This window comes from Pristiophorus japonicus, chromosome 7, assembly GCF_044704955.1.
Source record: "Pristiophorus japonicus isolate sPriJap1 chromosome 7, sPriJap1.hap1, whole genome shotgun sequence".
NCBI classification, from domain to species: Eukaryota; Metazoa; Chordata; class Chondrichthyes; family Pristiophoridae; genus Pristiophorus; species Pristiophorus japonicus.
Window position 1 is genome coordinate 129,295,443 of NC_091983.1, and position 25,423 is coordinate 129,320,865.

General features: G+C 43.1%; 1 protein-coding gene across 1 annotated transcript in view; it reads left to right on the forward strand.

Moving 5' to 3' along the window:
* The window catches only part of gopc (golgi-associated PDZ and coiled-coil motif containing), a 59,862-nt gene extending 35,576 nt beyond the window's left edge, over positions 1–24,286 (forward strand). Inside the window, exons 5-8 of the mRNA XM_070885320.1 lie at positions 10,252–10,347; positions 14,320–14,484; positions 18,916–19,096; positions 20,175–24,286. Coding sequence (XP_070741421.1) covers positions 10,252–10,347; positions 14,320–14,484; positions 18,916–19,096; positions 20,175–20,293 — 561 coding nt within the window. The 3' untranslated portion in view covers positions 20,294–24,286. The remainder of the gene's footprint in view (positions 1–10,251; positions 10,348–14,319; positions 14,485–18,915; positions 19,097–20,174) is intronic.
* Positions 24,287–25,423: the final 1,137 nt, after the last annotated feature.

Here is a 25,423-nt window from a genome sequence, read left to right on the forward strand (position 1 = left end):
AGATATCTTCCCTCAGCCACAAGCTTTTCCTCACAGCATTTCCACAACAGATTCACCATGCTACAAGTCTTTACACAAGTCTAACCTCATTACCTCTCTCACCATTGACAGATCACTTCTGTCATCTCTGCTTCATCTGTCATCTATTCCATCATAAGAATGTATGAAATACGGCCCCTTGAGCCTGCTCCGCCATTTAATACGATCATGGGTGATATGATAATAGACTTGGGTCCACTTCCCTGCCCACTCCCCATAACTCCTTTTTCCCTTATCGGTTAAGAAACTATCTATCTCTGTCTTAAATTTATTCAATGACCCAGCTTCCACAGCTCTCTGAGGCAGTGAATTCCACAGATTTACAACCCTCTGAGAGAAGAAATTCCTCCTCATCTCAGTTTTAAATGGGCGGCCCCTTATTCTAAGATTATGCTCCCTGGTTCTAGTGTCCCCTGTTGTGTATCTGTAAAGCATGCACTCCCATGTTCCACCACCAGGGAGCTCATCCCCTGAAGTCCCAAGGGATCCCAGCATCCCTTGGGAGCACTGTATATAAGCCGGCCCCTAAGGCATGTTCCTCACTCTGGAGTGTCTTATTAAAGACTGAGGTCACTGTTACTTTAACCTCCCTGTGTGCAGCCTCACCTGTGTGAGGAACACAATAACTGGCGACGAGAATACGAATTCAACGCATAGATGCAGCAAACTGTGGGCATCCTGGAGAAGTTCTCGGAGGGTGAGGACTGGGAAGCCTATGTCTAACGGCTAGACCAGTATTTTGTAGCCAATGAGCTGGACGGAGAAGGAAGCGCTGCAAAAAGGAGAGCGGTCCTCCTCACGGTCTGCGGGGCACCGACCTACAGCCTTATGAAGAATCTTCTGGCTCTGGTGAAACCCACAGATAAGTCATATGAGGAGCTGTGTACACTGGTTCGGGAGCATCTTAACCCAAGGGAGAGCGTGCTGATGGCGAGGTATCGGTTCTACACGTGCCAGCGATCTGAAGGTCAGGAAGTGGTGAGCTACATCGCCGAGCTAAGGCGACTTGCAGGACAATGTGAGTTTGATGGCTACCTGGAGCAAATGCTCAGAGACTTTTTTGTACTGGGCATTGGCCACGAGACCATCCTACGAAAACTTTTGACTGTAGAGACACCGACCCTCAGTAAGGCCATTGCGATAGCACAGGCATTTATGTCCACCAGTGATAACACCAAACAAATCTCTCAGCACACAAGTGCTAGCAATGTTCATAAATTAACTGGAACTGTGTTTGCGATTAGAAATGTACAGGACAGAACCCACGAGTCTGCAACTGCTAACAGGCCTCAGATGACCCAGATGACTGAGTCCCCAACAAAGGATGAATGCAAGGCAATTCACACCTTGTTGGCGTTGTGGAGGCTTCCATTCAGCCTATTCATGCCACTTCAAAGGATATGTTTGCAAGCTGTGGAGCAATGGGGCACCTCCAACGAGCTTGCAAACGAGCTGCAAGCTCTGCAAAACCTGATAACCACCACTTGGCAGAGGAAGATCGGTCCATGGTGGATCAAAGCAATTTCGAGCCTCAGAGAGAGGAGGCAGATGCTGAAGTACACGGGGGGGGGGGGGGGAGGACATTTTCGACAAAATGTCCACCTATAATACTAAACGTAAAATTGAATGGCTTACCCGTAGCCATGGAACTGGACACTGTTGCTAGCCAATCCATCATGAGTAAAAAGATGTTTGAGAGACTGTGGTGCAACAAGGCATTCAGACCAGCCCTGAGCCCCATCCACACGAAACTGAGAACGTACACCAAAGAACATATCACTGTCCTGGGCAGCGCCATGGCTAAGGTCACCTACGAGGGCATGGTGCACGAACTACCACCCTGGATTGTCCCGGGCGATGGCCCCACACTGCTTGGAAGGAGCTGGCTGGGATGACATCCGAGCGCTATCTCATGTCGATGAGGCCTCATATACCCAAGTTCTTAACAAATTTCCTTCCCTTTTTGAGCCAGGCATTGGGAACTTTTCCGGGGCGAAGGTGCGGATCCATTTGGTCCCAGAGGCACGACCCATTTAGCACAAGACGCGAGCGGTACCTCACATGATGAGGGAGAGAGTGGAAATCGAGCTGGACAGGCTGCAACACGAGGGCATCATCTCCCCCAGTGGAATTCAGCGAGTGGACCAGCCTGATTGTTCCAGTACTCAAAAGTGATGGCACGGTCAGGATTTGCGGCGATTATAAAGTAACTATTAATCGTTTCTCGCTACAGAACCAATACCCGCTACCTAAGGCAGATGACCTATTTGCGATGCTGGCAGGAGGCAAGACGTTCACCAAGTTTGACCTGACTTCGGCCTACATGACGCAGGAGCTGGAGGAGTCTTCGAAGGGCCTCACCTGCATCATCATCTACAACAGATGCCCGTTTGGAATTCGGTCAGCTGCAGCGATCTTCCAGAGAAACATGGAGAGCCTACTCAAGTCGGTACCACACACGGTGGTCTTTCAGGATGACATATTGGTCATGGGTCGGGACACCGCCGAGCACCTACAAAACCTGGAGGAGGTCCCCCAGCGACTGGATCGTGTAGGACTGCGGCTGAAGAGGTCAAAATGCATCTTCATGGCAACAGAAGTGGAGTTTTTGGGGAGAAAGATCGCGGCGGACAGCATTTGGCCCACAGTCTGTGTCTTGGCGTCTATCAGGAACGCGCCCAGGCCACAGAACGTCACGGAGCTGCAGTCATTCCTGGGACTTCTCAACTATTTTGGTAACTTCCTACCGGGGTTAAGCACCCTTATAAAGCCCCTACATGTGTTATTGCGCAAAGGTGAGAACTGGATATGGGGAAAAAAACAAGTAATTGCTTTTGAGAAAGCCAGAAACATTTTATGCTCCAACAAGCTGCTTGTATTGTATAAACCGTGTAAAAGACTTGTGCTAGCATGTGACGTGTTGGGTGTGTATTACAACAAGCTAACGTTGCAGGCAAGTTGCAACCTGTCGCCTATGCTTCCAGGAGCTTGTCTAAGGCTGAGAGAGCCTACAGCATGATTGAGAAAGAGGCATTAGCGTGTGTGTTTGGGGTAAAGAAAATGCATCAGTACCTGTTTGGCTTCAAATTTGAGCTGGAAACCGATCACAAGCCCCTCACATCCCTGTTCGCTGAAAACAAGGGGATAAATACTAATGCCTCAGCCCGCATACAAAGGTGGGCACTCGCGCTATCATGCTATAACTTTACCATCCGCCACAGGCCAGGCACCGAGAACTGTGCGGATGCTCCCAGTCGGCTACCATTGCCCACCACGGGGGTGGAATTAGCGCAGCCTGCAAACTTGTTGATGGTGGCACAGCCCGCAGACTTGTTGATGGTCATGGAAGCGTTTGAAAATGATAAATCACCTGTCACGGCCCGCCAGATTCGGACTTGGACCAGCCAAGATCCTCTGCTGTCCTGAGTAAAAAAACTGTGTACTGCATAGGAGCTGGGCCAGCATCCCCGTTGAAATGCAAGAGCCAATCAAGCCGTTCCAGCGGTGAAAGGACGACCTGTCAATTCAAACAGACTACCTGTGGTGGGGTAACCACGTAGTGCTACCAAAAAAGGGCAGGGAGATGTTCATCTCTGATCTCCACAGCACACACCCGGGTATAGTAATGATGAAAGCGAGAGCCAGATCCCACGTGTGGTGGCCCGGTATCGACTCTGACTTAGAGTCCTGTGTACGGCAATGCAGCGTATGTGCTCAGTTGAGCAACGCGCCCAGAGAGGAACCACTAAGTTTGTGGTCCTGGCCCTCCAGACCATGGTCGAGGATCCATGTCGACTATGCGGGCCCGTTTCTCGGTAAAATGTTCTTGCTGGTGGTGGATGCTTTTTCAAAATGGATTGAATGTGAAATGATGTCGGGAAGCACCACCACTGCCACCGCCACCGCCACCATTGAAAGCCTGAGGGCCATGTTTGCCACCCACGGCCTGCCTGACATACTGGTCAGTGACAACGGGCCATGTTTCACCAGTGCCGAATTTAAAGAATTCATGACCCGCAATTGGATCAAACATGTCACCTCGGCATTAAGCCAACCTCCAATGGGCAGACAGAGCGGGCAGTACAAACAATCAAACAGAGCCTTAAACGAGTCACAGAAGGCGCACTCCAAACCCGCCTGTCCCAAGTTCTGCTCAGCTACCGCACGAGACCCCACTCGCTTACTGGTGCCCCCGGCTGAGCTACTTATGAAAAGGACACTTAAAACCAGACTCTCGCTGGTTCACCCGAACCTGCATGATCAGGTAGAGAGCAGGCGGCAGCTACAAAATGTAAACGATGGTCACGCCACTGTCACGGGAAATTGATCTGAATGACCCTGTATGTGCTAAACTATGGATATGGTCCCAAGTGGATCGCGGGCACGGTGATAGCTAAAGAAGGGAATAGAGTGTTTGTCGTCAAACTGGACAATGGACAAATTTGCAGAAAGCACCTGGACCAAACGAGGCTGCGGTTCACAGACTGCCCTGAACAACCCACAGCAGACACCACCTTTTTCAAACCCACAACACACACCCAAAGGATCAACGACACCACGTCGGACCAGGAAATCAAACCCATCACGCCCAACAGCCCAGCAAGGCCAGGCTCACCTAGAAGCCCTGCAGGGCCAACAACACACCAGCCCAGCGAGGGCACAGCCAACACACCAGAACAGACATTTGTACCGAGGCGGTCCACCAGGGAAAGAAAGGCTCCCGACCGCCTCACCTTGTAAATAGTTTTCACTTTGACCTTGCGGGGGGAGTGATGTTGTGTATCTGTAAAGCACGCACTCCCATGTTCTGCCACCAGGGAGTGCATCCCCTGAAGTCCCAAGGGATCCCAGCATCCCTTGGGAGCACTGTATATAAGCCGGCCCCGAAAGCCTGTTCCTCACTCTGGACTGTATTAATAAAGACTGAGGTCACTGTTACTTTAACCTCCCTGTGTGCAGTCTCATCTGTGTTAGAAACACAATATCAGTGGAAACATCGCTCTGCATCCACCTTGTCAAGCCCCCTCATAATCTTAATACGTTTCAATAAGATCTCCTCTCATTCTTCTGAATTCCAATGAGTAGAGGCCCAACCTACTCAACCTTTCCTCATAAGTCAACCCCCTCATCTCTGGAATCAATCTTGTGAACCTTCTCTGAATTGCCTCCAAAGCAAGTATATCCTTTCTTAAATATGGAAACCAAAACCGTACGCAGTATTCCAGGTGTGGTCTCACCAATACCCTATATAACTGTAGCAAGAATTCCATGTTATTATACTCCATCCCCTTTGCAATAAAGGCCAAGATTCAATTGGCCTTCCTGATCACTTGCTGTACCTGCATACTAACCTTTTGTGTTTCATGCACAAGTACCCCCAGGTCCCACTGTACTGCAGCACTTTGCAATTTTTCTCCATTTAAAAATAACTTGCTCTTTGATTTTTTTCCTGCCAAAATGCATGACCTCACACATTCCAACATTATACTCCATCTGCCAAATTTTTGCCCACTCACAGCCTGTCTATGACCTTTTGCAGCTTTTTTGTGTCCTCCTCACACATTGCTTTTCCTCCCATTTTTGTATTGTCAGCAAACCTGGCTACGTTACACTCGGTCCCTTCATCCAAGTCGTTAATATAGATTGTGAATAGTTGGGGTCCCAGCACTGATCTCTGCAGCACCCCAATAGTTACTGGTTGCCAACCGAGAATGAACCATTTATCCCGACTCTCTGTTTTCTGCTAGTTAACCAATCCTCTATCCATGCTAATATATTGCCCCCTATCCCATGAACTTTTATTTTGTGCAGTAACCTTTTATGTGGCACCTTGTCAAATGCTTTCTGGAAGTCCAAATACACCACATCCACTGATTCCCCTTTATCCACCCTGTTCGTTATATCCTCAAAGAATTCCAGCAAATTTGTCAAACATGACTTCTCCTTCATAAATCCATGCTGATTCTGCCTGACTGAATTATGCTTTTCCAAATGTCCTGCTACGGATTCTTTAATAATGGACTCCAACATTTTCCAATGACAGATGTTAGGCTAACTGGTCTATAGTTTCCTACTTTTTGTCTGCCTCTTTTTTTAAATAGGGGCGTTACATTTGCAGTTTTCCAATCTGCTGGGACCTCCAGAATCCAGGGAATTTTGGTAATTTACCAAATCAATGCATCCACTATCCTTGCCACCACTTTTCTTAAGACCCTCGGATGCAAGCCATTAGGTCCAGGAGATTTATCCGCCTTTAGTCCCGTTATTTTACTGAGTACTACCGCCTTAGTGATTGTGTTAAGTTCCTTCCCCCCCCCCCCCCATAGTCCCTTGACTATCCACTGTAGGGATATTGTTAGTGTCCTCTACCGTAAAGACTGATGCAAAATATTTATTCAGAGTTTCTGCCATCTCCATGTTCCCCATTACTAATTCCCCAGTCTCGTCCTCTAAGGGACCAACATTTACTTTCGCCACTCTTTTCCTTTTTATATACCTATAGAAACTCTTGCGATCTGTTTTTATATTTCGTGCTAGTTTACTTTCATCGTCTATTTTCCTTTTCTTCATCATTTATTTAGTCATTCTCTCTCACCTTGGTCTTCAAAATCCCACCACGATCATCCCCAACACCAGCAGCACCAACAACAATACCAACCTTCTCCGCAATCAACTGATGCAGCACAGGACAGAGGACATCAGCACCCAATCACATTGCTGCCCTGGTGGTCAGGGATGGCCTCAGCATGGCCAGATTTACTTCACTTGACACTGTACACCTTGCTGCCACATGATGCACCAGGTTGGCACCACCCCACACCAGCACCATAAAACATCCCCACAATGCCCAGGCCATTACTTTTACTCTCATCACCATTAGGGGGCGGGGAGGTTACCGTTGTGTCTCGCCATTCACTGCAACTCACTAAGCTAATTTCAAAAATGCACACCAATCTATCCAAGAATGGAAAATATTGAAAATAAAGGTTTTAATGTTTGACAGCACATTAACAGAAACTTTACATGGACATTGCACAAAACACTCAAGTGCCTATGAGGGTGAGTGTGAGGGTTGGCTAGTGAGATGGGGATGAGATAATATAGATAGAGCGAGAGGGATGGGTGGAGGGGCAAGGTAAGTTGGTGTGAGTAAGGATGTGCAGGAGTCAGGTATGGAAGGCAGAGTGATGGGGATGTGATGAGAGGCACAGCAGAATGAGGTTGAGTGTGGCTTTGTACCAACATTTCGTAATCTTCTGAGATCATTGAAACATTTGCAGCACTGCACCCAGGTCCTGCTGACCACATCCCTTGCTTGTGCCCTGCTGTGCAATGTGCAGGCTGTGTTGATCTCCTTGGGGGGTGGGGGGGGGGGTCTCTTCCGCCCATAGGAAGGGAAGAGGACCTCCCTGCGTGCTGTGACTCCCTCCACAAGCATATGGAGGGAGTCATGGGACAGCCTGGTGCAGCCCTGTGCCTTTGTGCAGTCATTGTCCATGTTTGCAGCACACCAATGCTGTAGAACACTGACAGCACAAATGTCAAAATAAATATGGCCATGGTCCCTTTAAGGAAACCAGCTGCTGACACGTCATTAAATGACGTCAGCTGATCCACTTCCTCTAATAGCAGGGAAATGTATTGTCCGTGGCTTAACAAAGCCTCATCAAGGGAAATTTATTTCAAACAGCGGGATGGAGCAGCATGGTAAGGACCCACCACCGACGTTGCTCAAGGTCAGCAAAATCGTGGCTGTTAACATTGTTTCGCTCGCCACAGATGCTGCCTAACCTGAGTATTTCCAGCAGTTTTTGTTTTTATTGGACATGTAATGCTTTACCACAAGTTGGTATTAATATAGTGACAGTAACTTTATTTTGAAAAGGAATTAGATAAGTATTTGAAAAGGAAGAATACAGAAAGAAATACAAGGAAATGGGCAGCCCTGATTTTAATTGCTACACTATTGACGGCTATGTCTTTAGCTATCTTAGCCCTAAACTCTGGAATTCCCTCCCTAAACCTCTGCGCCTCTTTACCTCTCTCTCTTTTTAAGACGCTCCTTAAAATCTACCTCTCTGACCAAATTTTTGGTCATATGTCTTAATATCGCCTTTCGTAGCTCGGTCTCAAATTTTGTTTGATAACGCTCCTGTGAAACACCTTGGGACATGCCGCATCTGGAAATCCTGAAGTTGAGATCAATCATTGACAGCTCCGAAACAGAGCCCCGCAACAGAGCCAGTAATCTGTGTAATCAACCAAATTATTGGAGCTGATGAAAACTTTGCCTCTTCCTCAGTAAGTACGCTGTTAAATTCCCCACTAAAAGTTAGATGCAAAGGGATTCAGTGTAATGGGGGTTTCAACAGCGTTATTACTGCTTAAAAAAAATGTTAAGGGTCTGGAAAACTAATTTTAATTTTGTGCATTGTGAAATTTGTCCATTTTAATAAAAAATTAAAAGAAACTTTACAAATTAAAAAAATATATATTTTTAAAGTTTGTCCATCCTTATTTCACCTTATCCTTTTCCCCATTTGAGAGCCCTAATCTTTGTTTTGCTCTCTAACATTTTTTAAAAGTTTACAATTTTAAGAGCTTACTCACTTCCTTGTTCTTTGTCTGTGGGAATTCTGCCTTTTGATTGGCTGCTAAAACAGCCTGTTGACATCACAGCAGTTTGCACAAGGGAATCCCCATTAACATCTGTTGATTTGACTTGAAGGTCAGAAAACCTAAAGTTCTGGATACAGGGTTCGCAAGATCCTTGTGTGAAATGGACTTCAGGGCCAGTAGCAAATGCCTTCATTTCGCTGCTGACTGCAAATTCCGGCCAATAGCAATTAAATTTAATTCGGAGAGGGGGGAGGAGAGGAGAAGGGAGGGGGAGCAGGGAAGGAGAGGGAGGAGAAGGGAGGGAGAGAGAGGCACTTCGGGCCCAGCACCGGATTTACAGGTAGGTCGGGTCGGGTCCGGGGGGGGGGGGGGCGGTTCTGGTCCGGCGGGGCGGTGGTCCGGTCCGGTTGGGGGGGTCGGGGCGGGGGAACGTGAGTCTGGGTTCGGGGGGGGAGAGGGGGAAAACGAGGGTCGGGGGGGTCCGGGGGGGTGGGCACGCGAGTCCGGGGGTGGGTGGAGGCGAGAGAGAGGCACGCGAGTCCGGTCCGGGGGGGGGGGTGGTGGACGCGAGTCCGGGGTCGGGGGGGGGGAACGCGAGTAGGGAGAGGGGGGGGGGGAACGGGACGCGAGTCCGGGGTCGGGGGGGGGGGTGGGGGAACGCGAGGTGGGGGCGGGACGGGACGTGAGTCCGGGGTCGGGTCCGGTCCGGGGTCAGGGTGGGTGGGAACACGAGTCCGGGGTCAGGGTGGGGGGGGGGAAACGCGAGTCTGGGGTCGGACGTGGGGAACGCGAGTCCGGGGTCGGGTCCTGTCGCGGGTGGGGGGAACGTGAGTCCGGGATCGGGTCCGGTCAGGGGTCGGCGGGGAGAAAAGCGAGTCGGGGGCGGGGGGGGTCAAGGGTGGGGGGGGGGAGCGGGAGTCGGGTCGGGTCGGGAGGAAGCAGGAGCTGGGTGTGGAAGGTGAGCCTTATCCACGCAGCCCCAGTGAGGCCATTCGGCCAGGGCTAGGGGCTGTGTGCTTCGGGCCCCTCCCACAGTTTTGGGCGCCTGGAGCTACTGCACATGCGCGCCCACTGTAGCGCATGTGCACAGGTCCCGGCTCCGCCCCCCACAGCTCGTGCTTCGCCGCGCCAAGCTCCAGAGGACCTGCAGGGAGCGGGAGAATTGGTAAGTATGTTTTAGGCGCACTTTGTGGCGCGAAAAACGGGCATCCAGGTCAGGGGCGCAGCCCGAAACTTGGGCCCTATGTTTCTAACTCAATGTTTTTTTTTAAAAGATGGCTGTGTCAAAATATTTGATCTCAATTGTTGATTATCATTGGTTGCAACAAGATTAGATTTCACGAGAACCTAGTGTTCCTAATGCTTCAAGTACTACCAGCTGACTATTATCTAATTATACATAATTCCAATCAACATTAAATAAAAAAATATTTTCCAATTTATACATTTTTCATTTGTTAAATAAGCATAAAACTGTTCAACATATTTGATTTCAATTGCACATTCCCCTAAGAATTTAAAGACAGTTATTTTGAGAGCTTGCCTTGCTTTATATGTTTAAAAATTATTTACTCTTTTTCCCTCCTGAAATAGGACCCAGATATCATAAGGAAGACCCAAGGTGTTGGGCCAATTCGGAAAGTACTGTTAGTCAAAGAGGATCATGAAGGTCTTGGCATATCGATTACAGTGAGTCTGCTTTAACATTTATTATTGTCATTTATACAGTTATCATATCTAGTTGCAGTGCATGGAAACATCAATATGGATAGAACAGAGAGATGCTATTTTTGTACTGTTGACTCAAGACAGAAGCTTAGGGCTAGAAATGGTGTAGTGCCCCGTACAAAAGTATCACCGGGCGAAAAGGATTTGCGGCTAATGGGAACTTCCACTTTAGCGCAGCAAGAGAGAAGTGGAGCACTAAATCAAGCGCTACCACTTCCCTTATAGCTCTAAAGGGATTGAGAGGGGTGGTATCGGCAGAGCGCTGAACAGTGCTCAGTGCAGCGCACTGCTCAATGCAGCGCTGCCCTTAAAGGGAAGGGTCAATGCTGGGATGAATGAGTTTTCATTCTGTCTGTGTTGGCCACGGCACCTGCGCTATGTACATAGCAGCCCCAAGCACTCTTAAGAGAGTGCAGGGCTGAGCAATCGCGGGAGCAAAGGAAATCTGGAGGCAACAGAATGGGGAGCTAAATAACTTTTGCCCTACCTGATCACCACTGAGTTTAATTAGTTCCCTCCCCCCCCCACCCCCAGCGCCCAGTCGAGGTGACAATGCCTCCTGCAGCTGCTGTTGTTGATGCCTGGTGATGCTGCAGGGGACAGGAGCAAAATATTGCATCGGGGTGGTAATGGTGATGTTACGATCTCCGGGGCGCAAGAGAACGCGGTGGTTAGTGTTAGTGCCAGCGCATAATCGCCAGGGAAGTTTGCGGGCATCGGAGATTTCACTGCGCCCGGGAGGCGCAAACCAGGCCAATTTCTCCTCAAAATTCGTATTAATTGGAGGAAATTAAAAAGTCAGATGTTATAAAGGGTAAATTTTCATTGATTTCAATGAACAGAAAATGAATGTTTAAAAAAAATAAGAAAATAAAAAACAACAAAAGGTCCTCAGCTATTTACAATCTATATCATTGAGGGGACAGAGTGTAAATCCAAGTTTTATGACGGTACAAAGCTCGGTGGGAAAGCAAGTTGTGAGAAGGATGTAAAGAGGCTGCAGAATGATATAAACAGGTTAAGTGAGTGAATGTGGAGAAATGTGAAGTTATACACTTTCGTAGGAAAAATAGAAAAGCACCATATTTTTTAAATGATAAGAAATTGGAAAATGTTGGTATACAGAGGGACCTGGGTGTCCTTGTACACGAATCACTGAAAGTTAACATCCTGATACATTAAGCAATTAGGAACGCAAATGGTATGTTAGCCTTTATTACAAAAGGATTGGAATATAAAAGCAAGGAAGTATTACTGCAATTATATAGGGCCTTGGTGAGACCACATCTGGAGTACTGTGTACATTTTTGGTCTCCTTACCTAAGAAAGGATATATTTGCCTTAGAGGGATTACAACAAAGGTTCACCAGACTGATTCCTGCGATGGGAGGGAGGGCAGGGGGGGATTGTCTTAAGAGGGGAGATTGAGGAGACTACGCCTATATTCCCTAGAATTTAGAAGAGGGGTGATCTCATTGAAACATTTTTTTTTTTTTTTTTTACAGAGGTTGGCAGGGAGGATGTTTCCTCTGGCTGGGGAGTCTAGAATCAGGGGTCACAGTCTTAGAATAAGGGAACATCCATTTAGGACTGAGATGAGGAGAAATTTCTTCACTCAAAGGGCTGTGAATCTTTGGAATTCTTTACCCCAGAGGATTGTGGATGCTGAGTCGCTGAGTATAATCAAGACAAAGATTGATAGTTTTTACGATATTCAGGGAATCTAGGGATATGGGGGGGATAGTGTTAAAAGGTGGAGTTGAGGTCGAAGATCGGCCATGATTTTATTGAATGGCAGAGCAGGCTCGAAGGGCTGAATGGCCGCCTCCTCCTATTTCTTATGTTCTTATGATAAGCAGCATATCTTTGATCTTTCAATATGCACTGGCTCTGTGAGCAGTAGCATGTGGTCTCTCAAAATTTACTCTAATGTTAATATATTTTTTTCAAATCTTTACCTAGTGAGCCAGTATTGATTGTTGCAAGTAGTATAGGAGGTGTGACCTTAACTGCCTCTAGTTCAGATGTGTCCAAGCTATCACCTGTGGGACATAGGTGGCTCACAAACTCTGCGAATCTGATACACAAGGCCCAGGCAACCGCTTTCTATTTGTGGACTCCCTGATTTGTCCTGTTGGAATTTCATAGGCTGAAGGCTTGTAAAGGTCTGTTCTTGGAACTGTTGCTTTGTTGGTGGTTAAATCCCATATTAGGACACCAATATCTGTTATTAGCAGCTTGAGGTATATGCAAATTAATGAGAATACTTATTTAAACATTGCACTGATACTGCACACACAATTTTGTCGGGTTAAAAAAGGAAAGTTGTAAAAAGTTATATTGCAAAATTGATGGTGATTTCCCAATTTTTATTTGATCTCATACCTGGCAGCATCTAAGACAATGCATATTGGCTATTATAACAGTCGATTACATCTATTAAAAAGTAGAGAACAACATCTCTAGAAAGGTGTATGCTAAGCAAGAAGGAATGGAGAGGAAGCAAAGATAAGTTTGAAGAGAAGGGTTTTAAGGAAGTTTTTGAAAGCAGGATAGTTGTGAACTGGAGGGGTTTTGGCCTGGAATCCATAATTCCACAGTGGCTAAATAAACTGCCATCAGTGCTGGAGTCCAGAGAGAAGGGAATGAGAAATGAATCAATGTCTGAAAAGTGGATGATGTATGTAGGTATGTACACTTGAAGGAGAGTAGTGAAGTAGAGTGGGGTGAAGGCATAAAGGGATTTGAACAAGGATGAGTAGATCCATTTGGGTACATGAAGTTAGTGAAGCTTGTGGAAGATGAGATTGTTGGGTAGTGAAGGAGAGAACACAGGCAAGTTGTAGCTTGTAATCTGAATAAGTAGTTTGTGGAGGAAAGGGAGCCTGCCAAAGAGAGCATTTGAGAAGTTGAGCCTTGAGGTAATGAAACATTGATTTGGGGCTTGGCAGCAGTAGGGAGAGTTAGGATCAGAGGAGAGGAACATTCTGAAGTTTGAAGAAAGTTCTCTTGGTGATGAATTAGATAAGAAAACTCAGCTCAGGTTTAAGTAGGATGCCTGAGGTTTTGCACCTCCTGGGCTAGGTTCAAAGTAGCAACCTGGGAGGTTGATGAAGTCTTGGGGCAATGGCACAAAGGTGGCCAAGAGCCAAAGATGATGGCGACGAATTTACTACCATTTAGCTGGAGGAAGTTGCACCTCATCAAGAGCTTAATGCTGCCCTGAGAATACTGTGTGCAATCTCTAATCCAAACTTTATTTCAAAACTGCATGAGTGCAACTCAAATAGTTTACTGGAGCAGCGATAAATCACTATTGAGGAAGCATTTTCTCTGAGCTATGATATATTTCCTAATATATGTACATATTGGGATTTATATATGTATGTTCACAGAACTCCTGTGTCATTACTCGCAGTTTGCCAAATGATTTACTCTTTAATAAGGAAAGAAGAGTTACACAAGGTCATGCAGAATGTATTCTGCTAAGATAGAGCTATGTAGCTTTCAGACCATAAAGTTTAATTGTTAAAGACTCTTACAAATTCTTACATCTTGATTATTTCTTACTATTGTTGAGATGTGGTAGCAAATTTTAGTTGCACTTTAAAATAAAAAAAAGAACTGTATCCAGTAGTTGTATTGTGATAATTCAATACTACAGGCATTCCATTGATTAAATGGTCTGCCCTTTATGACCTTGAAAATGCAGAAAAACATCACATGTTTCACAGCTGGATATGATCAGGTATTTACAATTCTGACACAAAATTACAAGAATTTAGAGTTTAGCATGTTTGAGCACCACTATATTAGTAGGGGGTATTGCAAAGTCTTGTAATATACCAGGTGATATAATTTATGGGATTAAAAATAAAATGTGCATTCTCTAGATGTTAACTAAATGTGACTACTTTCTAAACTGTAAAACAGGGTGGCAAGGAACATGGAGTCCCAATTCTAATATCAGAAATCCATCCAGGTCAGCCTGCTGAGCGATGCGGTGGCCTGCATGTTGGAGACGCCATACTAGCTGTCAATGGAATGAATTTAAGAGATGCCAAACATAAAGAAGCTGTTACTATTCTCTCCCAGCAGGTAATTAAACTGAGTAATCTGGTGTGTGTGTGTTAAAGCAAGAGTCCCTTACCTGCCACTTTCCAGTTCTAACAGAGTCTACACCTGAAATGTTAATCTGTTTTTTCTCTTGACTGATGCCGATGGACTTACTGTGTATTTCCAACATTTTCTGTTTTTTATTCCAACCAAACTGCATATTTATATTCAGCTTGCCAAAAAGAGACTTACTAAATGTTTACAAATTTATAGTCTAATTACACAATTTTGCAAATGTAAGAATGCGTTGTAGTTCCATATATCTATATAATTCTGTTTTATCAGCAATAGAAAATTACAAAATCATTTTTTTTGGTGTTCAGTTGTGGAATATTTAAGTGTATTCTGAAAGCAAAAGTGAAACATTACAAAGTATTTACAGCACAGAAACAGGCCATTCGGCCCAATTGACCCTTCTTCATCTAATCCCATCAACATATCCTTCTATTCTTTTATCCCGCATGCTTATTTAACTTCCCCTTAAATGCATCTATGCTATTTATCTCATCTACTCCTTTTGGTAGCGAATTCCACATTATAACCACTTTCTGGGTCAAGAAGTTTCTCCTGAATTCCCTATTGGATTTATTAGTGACTATTATATATTAACGGCACAATGGGCCAGACTTTCCACATTAAAAAATAGCTAAATTTTTTGGCATTATTTCCGATTAACGGACGTTTTTTTAGACCGAAATAACGGCAAAAAAATAATGCCTAAGTTTCGGCAAAAGTTTAAAAAATTTTGGCGTAACTTTTTAAGGACTGCGCTAAATGTTTTCGCCTTAAAAATAATGCCCGTTCTGCGCATGCCCAACACTCGAAGCAGTTAGGTTTCCAGGGTAACGTTCATTGAAACGCGTGGAACAATAGCTACTCGCCAAGTTTGTTCACAAAAAGACGGGGCTCTCGGCAATCTTAACATATCCTTAAATTGCATTTTTTGTTTGCATTTTACCCCAGCTCCTTAAACTAATCATGACTATAGTAGCCCGAAATAAGATTTGTTCACAAAACCCCGAGTTGGAAGGATTCCCACTGACCTGATTATGGATGGCAGAGATTTCGGCTACCACCGAACTGTTCACGTCCCGTCTCCAAAACTTTCAATTGTGTTTTACTGTTTCTAAATGATCTTTGTATATTGGTTATACCTTTTGAATTAATTTGCTCCAGCAGTTATAATGGTTGACTGACGGATCAGTTAATAATTAGATACAGGTCACGATTAACTGACTACACTATTCATTAATCATCACATCTCTAACTGTCAATACATAGGGCCCAAGTTTCCACATGATTTGCGCCTGATTTTTAGTAGCAACTGGTGGAGAACGGACTATCTTAGAAATCGCAATTCTCCACATTTTTTTTTCTGCAGTTCTAGTCAGGTAGAACAGTTCCACTTTGGAACAGAATTTTTTCTTCAAAAGGGGGCGTGTCCGGCCACTGACGCCTGATTTCAAAGTTTCCACAGTGAAAACGTACTCCAAACTAACTTAGAATGGAGCAAGTGAAGATTTTTGTAGAACTGAAAAAACCTTGTCTACACATTAAAAAAATCAGGCACAGGTTACAAATTAGGTGTCCAGAATGAGGTGGGGGGGAGGGGGGGAAGGGAAGTCATTAAATTCTATAATAAATCCTTATTTATACTTATACAAATATTATACAAATAAATCCAACCTGAATAAACATTTATAAGCAAAGAAAAGATTAAATAAACCATCTTCCTACCTGTGTGAAAGTGCTTCAGCCAGGGAGAATGCTGCAGGCGTTCGTTCCCGCGGGGGCGGGGGAGGAGAAAGCCGTTCGTTCCCGCGGGGGCGGGGGAGGAGAAAGCCGTTCGTTCCCGCGGGGTGGGGGGAGGAGAAAGCCGTTCGTTCCCGCAGGGTGGGTGGGGGGGGGGAGAAAGCCGTTTGTTCCCATGGGGGGGGGGGGGGGGAGAAAGCCGTTTGTTCCCGACAGCGGGCGGGGAGGGGGAGGGAAACGGCTGCCTCAACTTTCTGAGGCTTCCTGCAGCCTTCTCAGTGTTGATGTGCTGATGGCAATGTGCTTTTATTAAAAAATGTTCAAAAATTAAACAGCTACAAAGAACTACAAAATTGGCCGAGTGCCAATGTTTCCTTCACACTGCGTGTGCGCGAACGCTCCAACGCGCACACGCAGCGTTGCCAGCAGGAAAAAAACTAATTTAAATGGTACCCGCCCCCTCCCACTCACAAAATCGGCTCGAGTGTAGGCTCCGCCCCCCTGGGTGCCGCGCCAAACAGACAAGGAGCTGCAGAACGCTCCAGAATCGCGCGTTTTTTTTCCGGCGCCGTTTTAGGCGCGAAAAACGGGCGCCCAGCTCGGAGGGGCGCCCGTTTTTTATCGTGTGGAAACTTGGGCCCATAGCATCTGGGGAATATAGGTTGAACCTTGAAGATTTCATTAAATGCAGAATAGTTCAGTCTTTGCATTAGCACAGGTGACAATCCCCAGCATGTTTAAAGATCTCTGATTTTCTAATTTTTTAGTGTATCAAATCTATTTTTTTTTAACCACAGACTGGTACAAAATGTTGGATTTCAAATGAAGTTAAGATCCTTTCCACCTACGTGGTGGGATCAGTGGTTTTCAAAAAGAGTTGTGCTTAAATGCTTGACAAGTATGCTGTCTGTCTCAAGAGCTAAGCTCCAGTGTCTGTTTTATTTCAACGCTGCAATTTTCTCCTGTTGCTGGTCTTGGGTGATCAATTTGCAATCTGCTAAACATTGATTTTCAAAAAATCTCCCTTTAGTGGCCCTCCATAATGTCTCAAGCATTCATAAACACAATAACAACATTTAAATACAAGAATCTACAAGCATGTCTCTCTTTAGCTCCCTTGTACCATTTACTCCCTGTTGATAAAGAGCAGCAACTATATAGAATGCTGGATATACATTTGTAGGAAATGCTGTAAACATTTTTAAGTCGTTTTTAAATAAAATAGAGGTTTTGTTCCCTCCCAAAGCTTTAACTTTTAGCTCCATTTCACAAGATGACCCATCAAGAAAGACTGGATCAACTGGGCTTGTATTCACTGGAGTTCAGAAGAATGAGAGGGGACCTCATAGAAACATATAAAATTCTGACGGGGTTAGACAGGTTAGATGCAGGAAGAATGTTCCCAATGTTGGGGAAGTCCAGAACCAGGGGTCACAGTCTAAGGATAAGGGGTAAGCCATTTAGGACCGAGATGCGGAGGAACTTCTTCACCCAGAGAGTGGTGAACCTGTGGAATTCTCTACCACAGAAAGTTGTTGAGGCCAATTCACTAAATATATTCAAAAAGGAGTTAGATGAGGTCCTTACTGCTAGGGGGATCAAGGGGTATGGCGAGAAAGCAGGAATGGGGTACTGAAGTTGAATGTTCAGCCATGAACTCATTGAATGGCGGTGCAGGCTAGAAGGGCCGAATGGCCTACTCCTGCACCTATTTTCTATGTTTCTATGTTAATGCCGATTTCGATCGGACTCGACTAGGTAAGACAAGTTTAAAAAAATGATATTTAGCATTGTCCTTAAAAATATCCTTATCGGGGAAACTCGCAAAAACGGCGTTATTGTTGGGTTTGACCAACGGTTCTTGAAAAAAATGGCCCTTATCTTTTAACGACGGCGCTATACCATTGGCGAAACTAGCAAGTTGAAACAACTACCCTATTAAATGCTTTCATAATCTTAAAGACCTTTAATCAGGTCACACCTCAGTCTTTACTAAAGAAAAGAGCCCCAGCATGTTCAATCTTTCCTGATGGGTTCTGGTCTCTCGGTTCTGGTATCATTCTAGTGAATCTTTTTTGCATTTTCTCCAGTGCCTCTGTCCTTTTTATAATATGGAGACCAGAAATGTTCGCAATGCTCCTAGTGTGGGCTAACCAAAGTTCTATACAAGTTTAACATAATTTCTTTGCTCTTCAATTCTATCTCTCTAGAAATGATCCCCAGTGCTTTGGTTGCTTTTTTTAATGGCCTTAATAACCTGCGTGATTTTGTGATTTATGTATCGTACCCCCCAGATAATTCTGTTCCCCTACCCCATTTAGACACTTCTTTTCCAAGGAATATGTGACCTCCTTGTTCTTCCGACCATAATATACTTATCGACATTGAAGTTCATTTGCCATTGGTTAATAACTCGATTAAAAATGTTGACTATAAATTGCAGAAAATAATGAGGTATAATGTAAGGTTTTGACGACGGGTCAGAGACCTGAAACGTTATCCCTACCTTCTCGCCACAGATGCTGCCTAACCGGCTATGTGTTTACAGCATTTTCTGTTTTATTTCATAATTCCAGAATTGGCAGTAATTTGCTTTTTGTATCTTTTAGGATTATTTAGCTCAGGACTAAAACAATACCAAATTGATTTTTTTTTTTAAAGAGAGGAGAGATTGAGTTTGAGGTGGTGTATGTTGCTCCAGAGATAGACTCTGATGATGAAAATGTGGATTACGAGGATGAGACTGGGCACCGCTATCGCTTATATCTTGAAGAGCTGGAGGAAAGCAGAAATGCAGCTGTCGGCAGAAATGATGGAAGTGGTGACGCCAAACCAGTAGCAGGTAGAAATCTGAAAATGAACAACATTGTACAGTACTGAGGCACCTAAAAATGTTTGAAACCCAAAGAAAGAACTTAAATTTATATAATGCGGCATCCAATTTGTGCACAGCAAGTTCCCACACACTACAATCATATAATGACCAGATAATCTGATTTTGGTTGAGGAATAAATATTGGCCAGGAGACCGGCAGAATACCCTGCTCTCTCTTCAAATAATGTCACGTCCACCTGAGAAGGTGGATGGGTCCCCAGTTTAATATCTCAACTGAAAGATGACACTCCCTCAATACTAGATTATGTGCTCAAGTCTCTGGACTGGGACTTGAACCCGAACGCATGACCTTCTGGCTTCAGAGGTGAGCATGCAACCACTGAGCCAAAGCTGACAACCATGCTTTCAGACCTAGTAGAGCTTACAGTATGGTTGCTCTGGAGCCTGCTGCATTCCAGTATCTTACCCAAATGGACAATCTTCATATGTGAGCCTGGACAATGAGTGTTAGCAGGCTAGTCAGACGTGAAGAGCATCAACAGCCAAGCTATATTCTATCTTCATCTAATGTCTAAACATGCAGAAATGAGAAGCCTGGTTGTTTTTTCTGCTCTCAATTCTGCGGTGTTGACTCCATCATTACTGTACGGTTGTGCAGCTGATATGTACCTTAGCACAGACTGGGACATTTCTGGATTGTGTGGTGCATTACACTCTGCCTTTTCCAGCTGATCATTGGGTGAACACTATTCATCTCTTTCACTAGAAGTTCTGTTTTGGAAATTAGTTTCTATTTTCCCTTCTTTAAGTTTTCTCCCTTCTAAAATGTCCACACATTTCCCATGTGATAGGCCAAGTCGGTATGGTTATGATTGTTGACAACTATTAACAGATACTCAACAGTGTGCCTTAACCTTCGAGTATTCCTGAAAATTTGCTTCATCATATATTATGTGATTAAGTGATGCTGCAAATACATTTTTTTTGCAGAGTGAAAGAATTGTTACAAACATAAATCCTAAAGAATATATACAGTTGCCTACATTTTTTGGGGATGATATTAATATTGATTTTTTTTTTAAAGCAACAGAGCAGAAACCAGTACTAGATGCCATCTTAAATGGGGATGTAGGAACGAGCAGTGAGACTGCTTCAGAAGAGGCAACACCCAAACAAAAAGATTTTGCAGAATGCTCATCTTAAGTTGGCCCTGTGTTACTTGAACACTAATGTGATATTTCTGCACTTGCCTGGTAATACGGAAGGAACATTGTGAGAATGTGATCAACCGTGCAAACCTGTACTGAAAATAATGTCTATAAGGGATCACCATGATTATGTGCTGGAGCTAAGGGGTTCCAATGATACCACAGAGTTACATTATTAACAGTTCTGCATGTATGAAAATATTTTGATTTTGCATTAATTAACTATTGCAAGTAAATTTGCTCGAAAGTATATGAGTTCTGAGGTTACAGCTGACTTAAGCTTTGAAACTAGAAGGAGACTTGGCATGTACTAGGTGCTAGCCTAACAGTTAAAATGTAAATGGTGTCTTTTGGTGTGTTTTCAGACTGCCTGTTGTTGCACTTTCCCCTTGGGTTTTTTTGTGTGCACAATATCTGCACAAGAAGCACTTTCATCCTATTACAGTTACATTCTGTCAATCTTTTCTGTGATGTTGCTTCTAAATTGAACCATAGTCCTTTTGAGAAAATTCTGGCATTGTATTTGCTTCTCATTGTGCATACATGATTAATCTGAAATATAATCTGTCTTTAAATATATGCAGAACTGTTAACTGGATTTCCTAAAGGTACAATATAACTGTCTGACCCACAGCCATGCCCATAAAGAATGTAGTTGCATTGCATTAAATGTTACTGTTAATCTAGATAGGAATTGACATCTTAGTTAATATCTACAGATAGTAAAATTGTGATACCTTGTTTATTTCTGTATCTTATTAAAATTTAATGAGCCAATGAGATGTGGATTATTAGATTGCATAACTGCATCTCGTTGGAAGACTAATTTTTTCTTAAAGTACATTTCTTAATCCTGCAGTAATAATTATTTAAAGATTCCCTGAGTGAATTCCATCGTTGTTGAAAGTACTCTGTTCCTATGTATATTCAATCCAACATTGAAATGCACTATTTGTAATTATCAGGTTATTCTGTAAAGGGTATAAAATGCAATGTCTGGTAAAGTTAAGATGACCTTGGTATGTTCGATGTAGTATCACTTCTTCAGGTGTTTTGCACCCTGGAAGAGAAGCACCTTGTGTGTACTGATCTCTATGCATTGGTCACTTGTTATACTGTACTGATTCAAAATTACCCATGAATCCCGGTATTCTCATTCAAACAGTGCGTGTGCAGTATGAAGTGCAAATTCCCATCACAATTTCAGCACCAATATCAAACTTGTGATTTTCAGTTAATGACAAGAATTTAGACTATAGAAAAGTTACAGTGCTACAACAGACTAGTGCACACTCAGATTGAAAATAATAACTTATTTTCTGAACACACATATTTACAAGAGTTCACATTCTTTCTATTTATGTATTATAATAGAACAAATGCTTCACTTTTTCCAGTGTGTTTGTTCTCAGTAGCAGCACTAGTAGTTTCCTTGCCATTTTTGTATAAGCAATTCTATATTGTACATACATCCTCATTACTGGATTTTTAGCTATTTATAAAGTTACAGTTTATGGTGAATGCTTATTTTTATGCTCCCACCTCCCAACCACCTTTAATGGCTTTAAAGTTACACTGCTAATTGACTTGCCTACAATTAGATATGTGACTGTTAAGGCTACACACTGCCATTTGGACTCGGTTGCTGAAGCAGCTTGAAAGGATATTTTCTTCCATTTGTTTTTCTTTTGATGATTTGGATTTTATACATTGATTCTCCACTGCTTCTGAAGCCTCAACAGAATGAATATGACTCAAGTGGCAAAGCCATGTTTTTTTGAAGTTTTTCATCTCTCACCAGTAGATGGCAGTAAGTTACCTGTAGAGATAGATGCATGCTCAGAATTTGTGGGATAATACATTTGTCATGCATCTATGGAAATGCAGGTTTTATTTCTATGTGATTGCAAATCAGCTTCTGTTACTTTTCAAATATAATGCGTAGAGAGCCTTTGATGTACTAAGTTTACTCTACTTGCAAGACCTTCCCCTTCTGATTTCACAATGTTCATGAAAATACTTGTATTAGTGGCTCTCTTTATGTATCTGGAAAACTTCTCATCTCAAAATCCCTCTTTGTAATTTCTTGGAATATTATTTTACACAACTACTAGTATCTGTCCAGTTTATATTTTTCTATAACACTGGACTACTAGCAGTGAATTTCATTTACCAGAGATTTATGTCACTCGCCTTTCTTTCAGCACAAAATTCTGGCTATTTGGAACAGTGAAGAAAAGTGAAAGGTCTGTTAGTTTATTTCATTATATTTACTTATATTATAAAGTGTTTAATGTATCCTTTACATTTGTTTACCACTCCAATATATTTATGGCTTATATTATAATTTCCTTGTGTGGGGAAATCTTGACTTCACCTGGATGAGAATATCTTGGGTGTTTTTTCATACTTTTACAGTTGAGTACAATTACAGAAAACTTAACTATGCCAAAGTAAATGAAAAAGTGATTTTCGCAGAATTGTGAAAAAGGAAAAGAAGGGATGTGGGTGAATAAGAGGCTACAAGTTAAAGCTAGCCAATTGCAAATATGAATTTATAGAGGAAACATCCAAGTACACTGATTTGAAGTACAATACAATTTACATATAGGAACAATGTTTACATTGTTACCTTTTAAAAAAACTTTAAACTCTGGATCATTTTATTTCATCCATTATGAATCAATTGGCTTTTTGAAGAATTTTCTTTCTGGTACTCATTCACAAAAAACAAAACCAGAGAACTTGGAGCAAATTTAAATGTAACACTTGTAATGTTAAGCATTCAGTTCTGCCAATTCAAAAGATTTTATGATCAGTGTTATGCCCAAGAAAATAATACTGTTCTAGGGGTGCTGTATAGACTACAAGCACCGGTTTGAGACTGTTACCCGTTTACCGCAGTGCAGAGCTAGTGAACCAGAGTTACACCAGCACTTTCTGTTCACTCAATAATCATCAAAAGCAGTGCTCCTCACAGCTGTGTTGAAAGGCCAGTTAAATTTTAATGTTGGTATAAAGCTGACAAAATTGTTACCGCTACTAAATAGCTCCTAGGTTATTTTCTTTCGCACTGATTGGAGTGTGGATACCCGCTGAGAGTGGCAAATTCAATTCAAGCAACTTCACATCTGAGTTACACCACAGATTTTGTGTTAATGTGAAGATAAAATTGCTTTAGATCAGTACAAATGTGCAGCATTACACCTCCTTTTATAGGCTAGTTAAGTGTGAACTCCTTGCCCTGTCATGAACAGGAGATAGAGACATAGAAATTTACAGCGCAGGAGGCCATTTCAGCCCATCGTGTCTGCGCCGGCCGACAAAGAGCCGCACGGCCCTCGGTCAGCAGCCCTGAAGTTTACCTATAAAGCTATGAACAATTGCGGAAAGGCAAAGAGCCCAACCAGTCCGCCCCACACAACTGCGACACCCTTTACACTGAAATATTCTTCACTCCACCCCAACTGGAGCCATGTGATCTCCTGGGAGAGGCAAAAATCAGATTAAAAACCCAGGCCAATTTAAGGAGAAAAAATCTGGAAAAATTCCTCTCCTCTCCGACCCACCCGGGCAATTGAAACTAGTCCAGGAGATCGCCCTGGCCGTATTCGATTCCTTGCAGTACTTACCATTATATCTGCGCTGGCCAACAAGAGGTTTTCCAGTCTAATCCCAATTACCAGCTCTAAGTCCGTAACCCTGCAGGTTATGGCATTTTAAGTGCCCATCCAATCATCTCTTAAAAGTCTGATGTTTTGCTAATGGCTCAAAGCACAATGTAAATTGAAATAGTGATGGTGCAGATAAATTAGTGTGCACCCAGAAAACCAATGCAAAGGTGTCTGGAATATGGGTTCTGATTGTATGATATTACACACACACCATATAAATGTATATAAAATATTTGCTCCGTTTCTTGTTCCAATTCAAATGTCACTAGAGAATGAAGGACAGATTGCTCTGTACATTGTTGTCTTACTAAAAATGGCTTTGAATTTTTTTTAAGTGTCGTGTATATAAAAATGTGTATATGTTCCTAGGTATAAATCAATAGTTTTTCATCCTGAAAATTCAAAGTGAACCCTCTTTGACTTAATGATTCTGATATAACTTCCCTCCTAGAATATGTGAAGGCAGGGAAGCCACATTTCTGGAAAATATATGTCAAATAGAAACCTCCAACTTTGTTCCCTCATTGACCAGCATTTGCAGCTGTACTTTATAACCAGGTCAAGCAGAACCTACCTTACAGAGTACATTAAAATTACCACACAAAAAGCTCAGGCTAATTGTTGTGCCTGTTAAAAGCTATGATCAAATTCTGAAAATGACTACACTTGACCTTTAGTGGCAAAATGGATTTCAGGGACACCTCTGAATACTCTTTTTCTCTCTTCCTCCTCCCACCCCCACCTCCCCTCCATTATTTTGTTCCTAGTGGGAGATGGCTAAATTGATGTTTATGATATATATAAAATATATACTCCTGTACATTGAGATGAAATATCTTTTATGAATGCTGGGACATAAAGGTTAATACTTTTGAGCATATAGGAAAAATTGCAGCTAGTAAAATTAGTATGCAATCGGAAATGTTTTTTTTAAATGCCTTTGTAAGATTTGTTTAAATGTGAAGCAGGTTTTGATCATAAAGGTTCACTGGAAGACAAAAGCAGGGCCCATTGGAGTTATTTGTGTAAACCATTTAATTGTGCTCATCAAGGTGAGGGATGTTGGTGCTTGGTGCTTAATTAATGAGTATAGACTTCTTGTTTTCCATTTTGCATACGAGCCATTTGATTGATACCAAATTAGCAACACTTTTGTGTCTTCCTATTCCCCATTATCTGCATCTGAAATCCGTCAAGTAAGGATTTGATAAGATTACAAATCAGTAACTTTGAAATGCATGTCGCCATCTAAATTTGTTTTAGCAAGTAACAGTAGAAACAGAATTAAAGTTGTAGCAAAGGTGGCACATCTGCTATTTGAACTGCATTCAGTTTGTGGAAGCTCTCGTCAGAGTGGCAGATTCCCCAGCTTCCTTCAGTTTTAATTTTCCAGGTCTTGTGTTTATCTTGCTTTCTTGCATTACTAAGAAATGTGAGAGAGAAGCAGATTT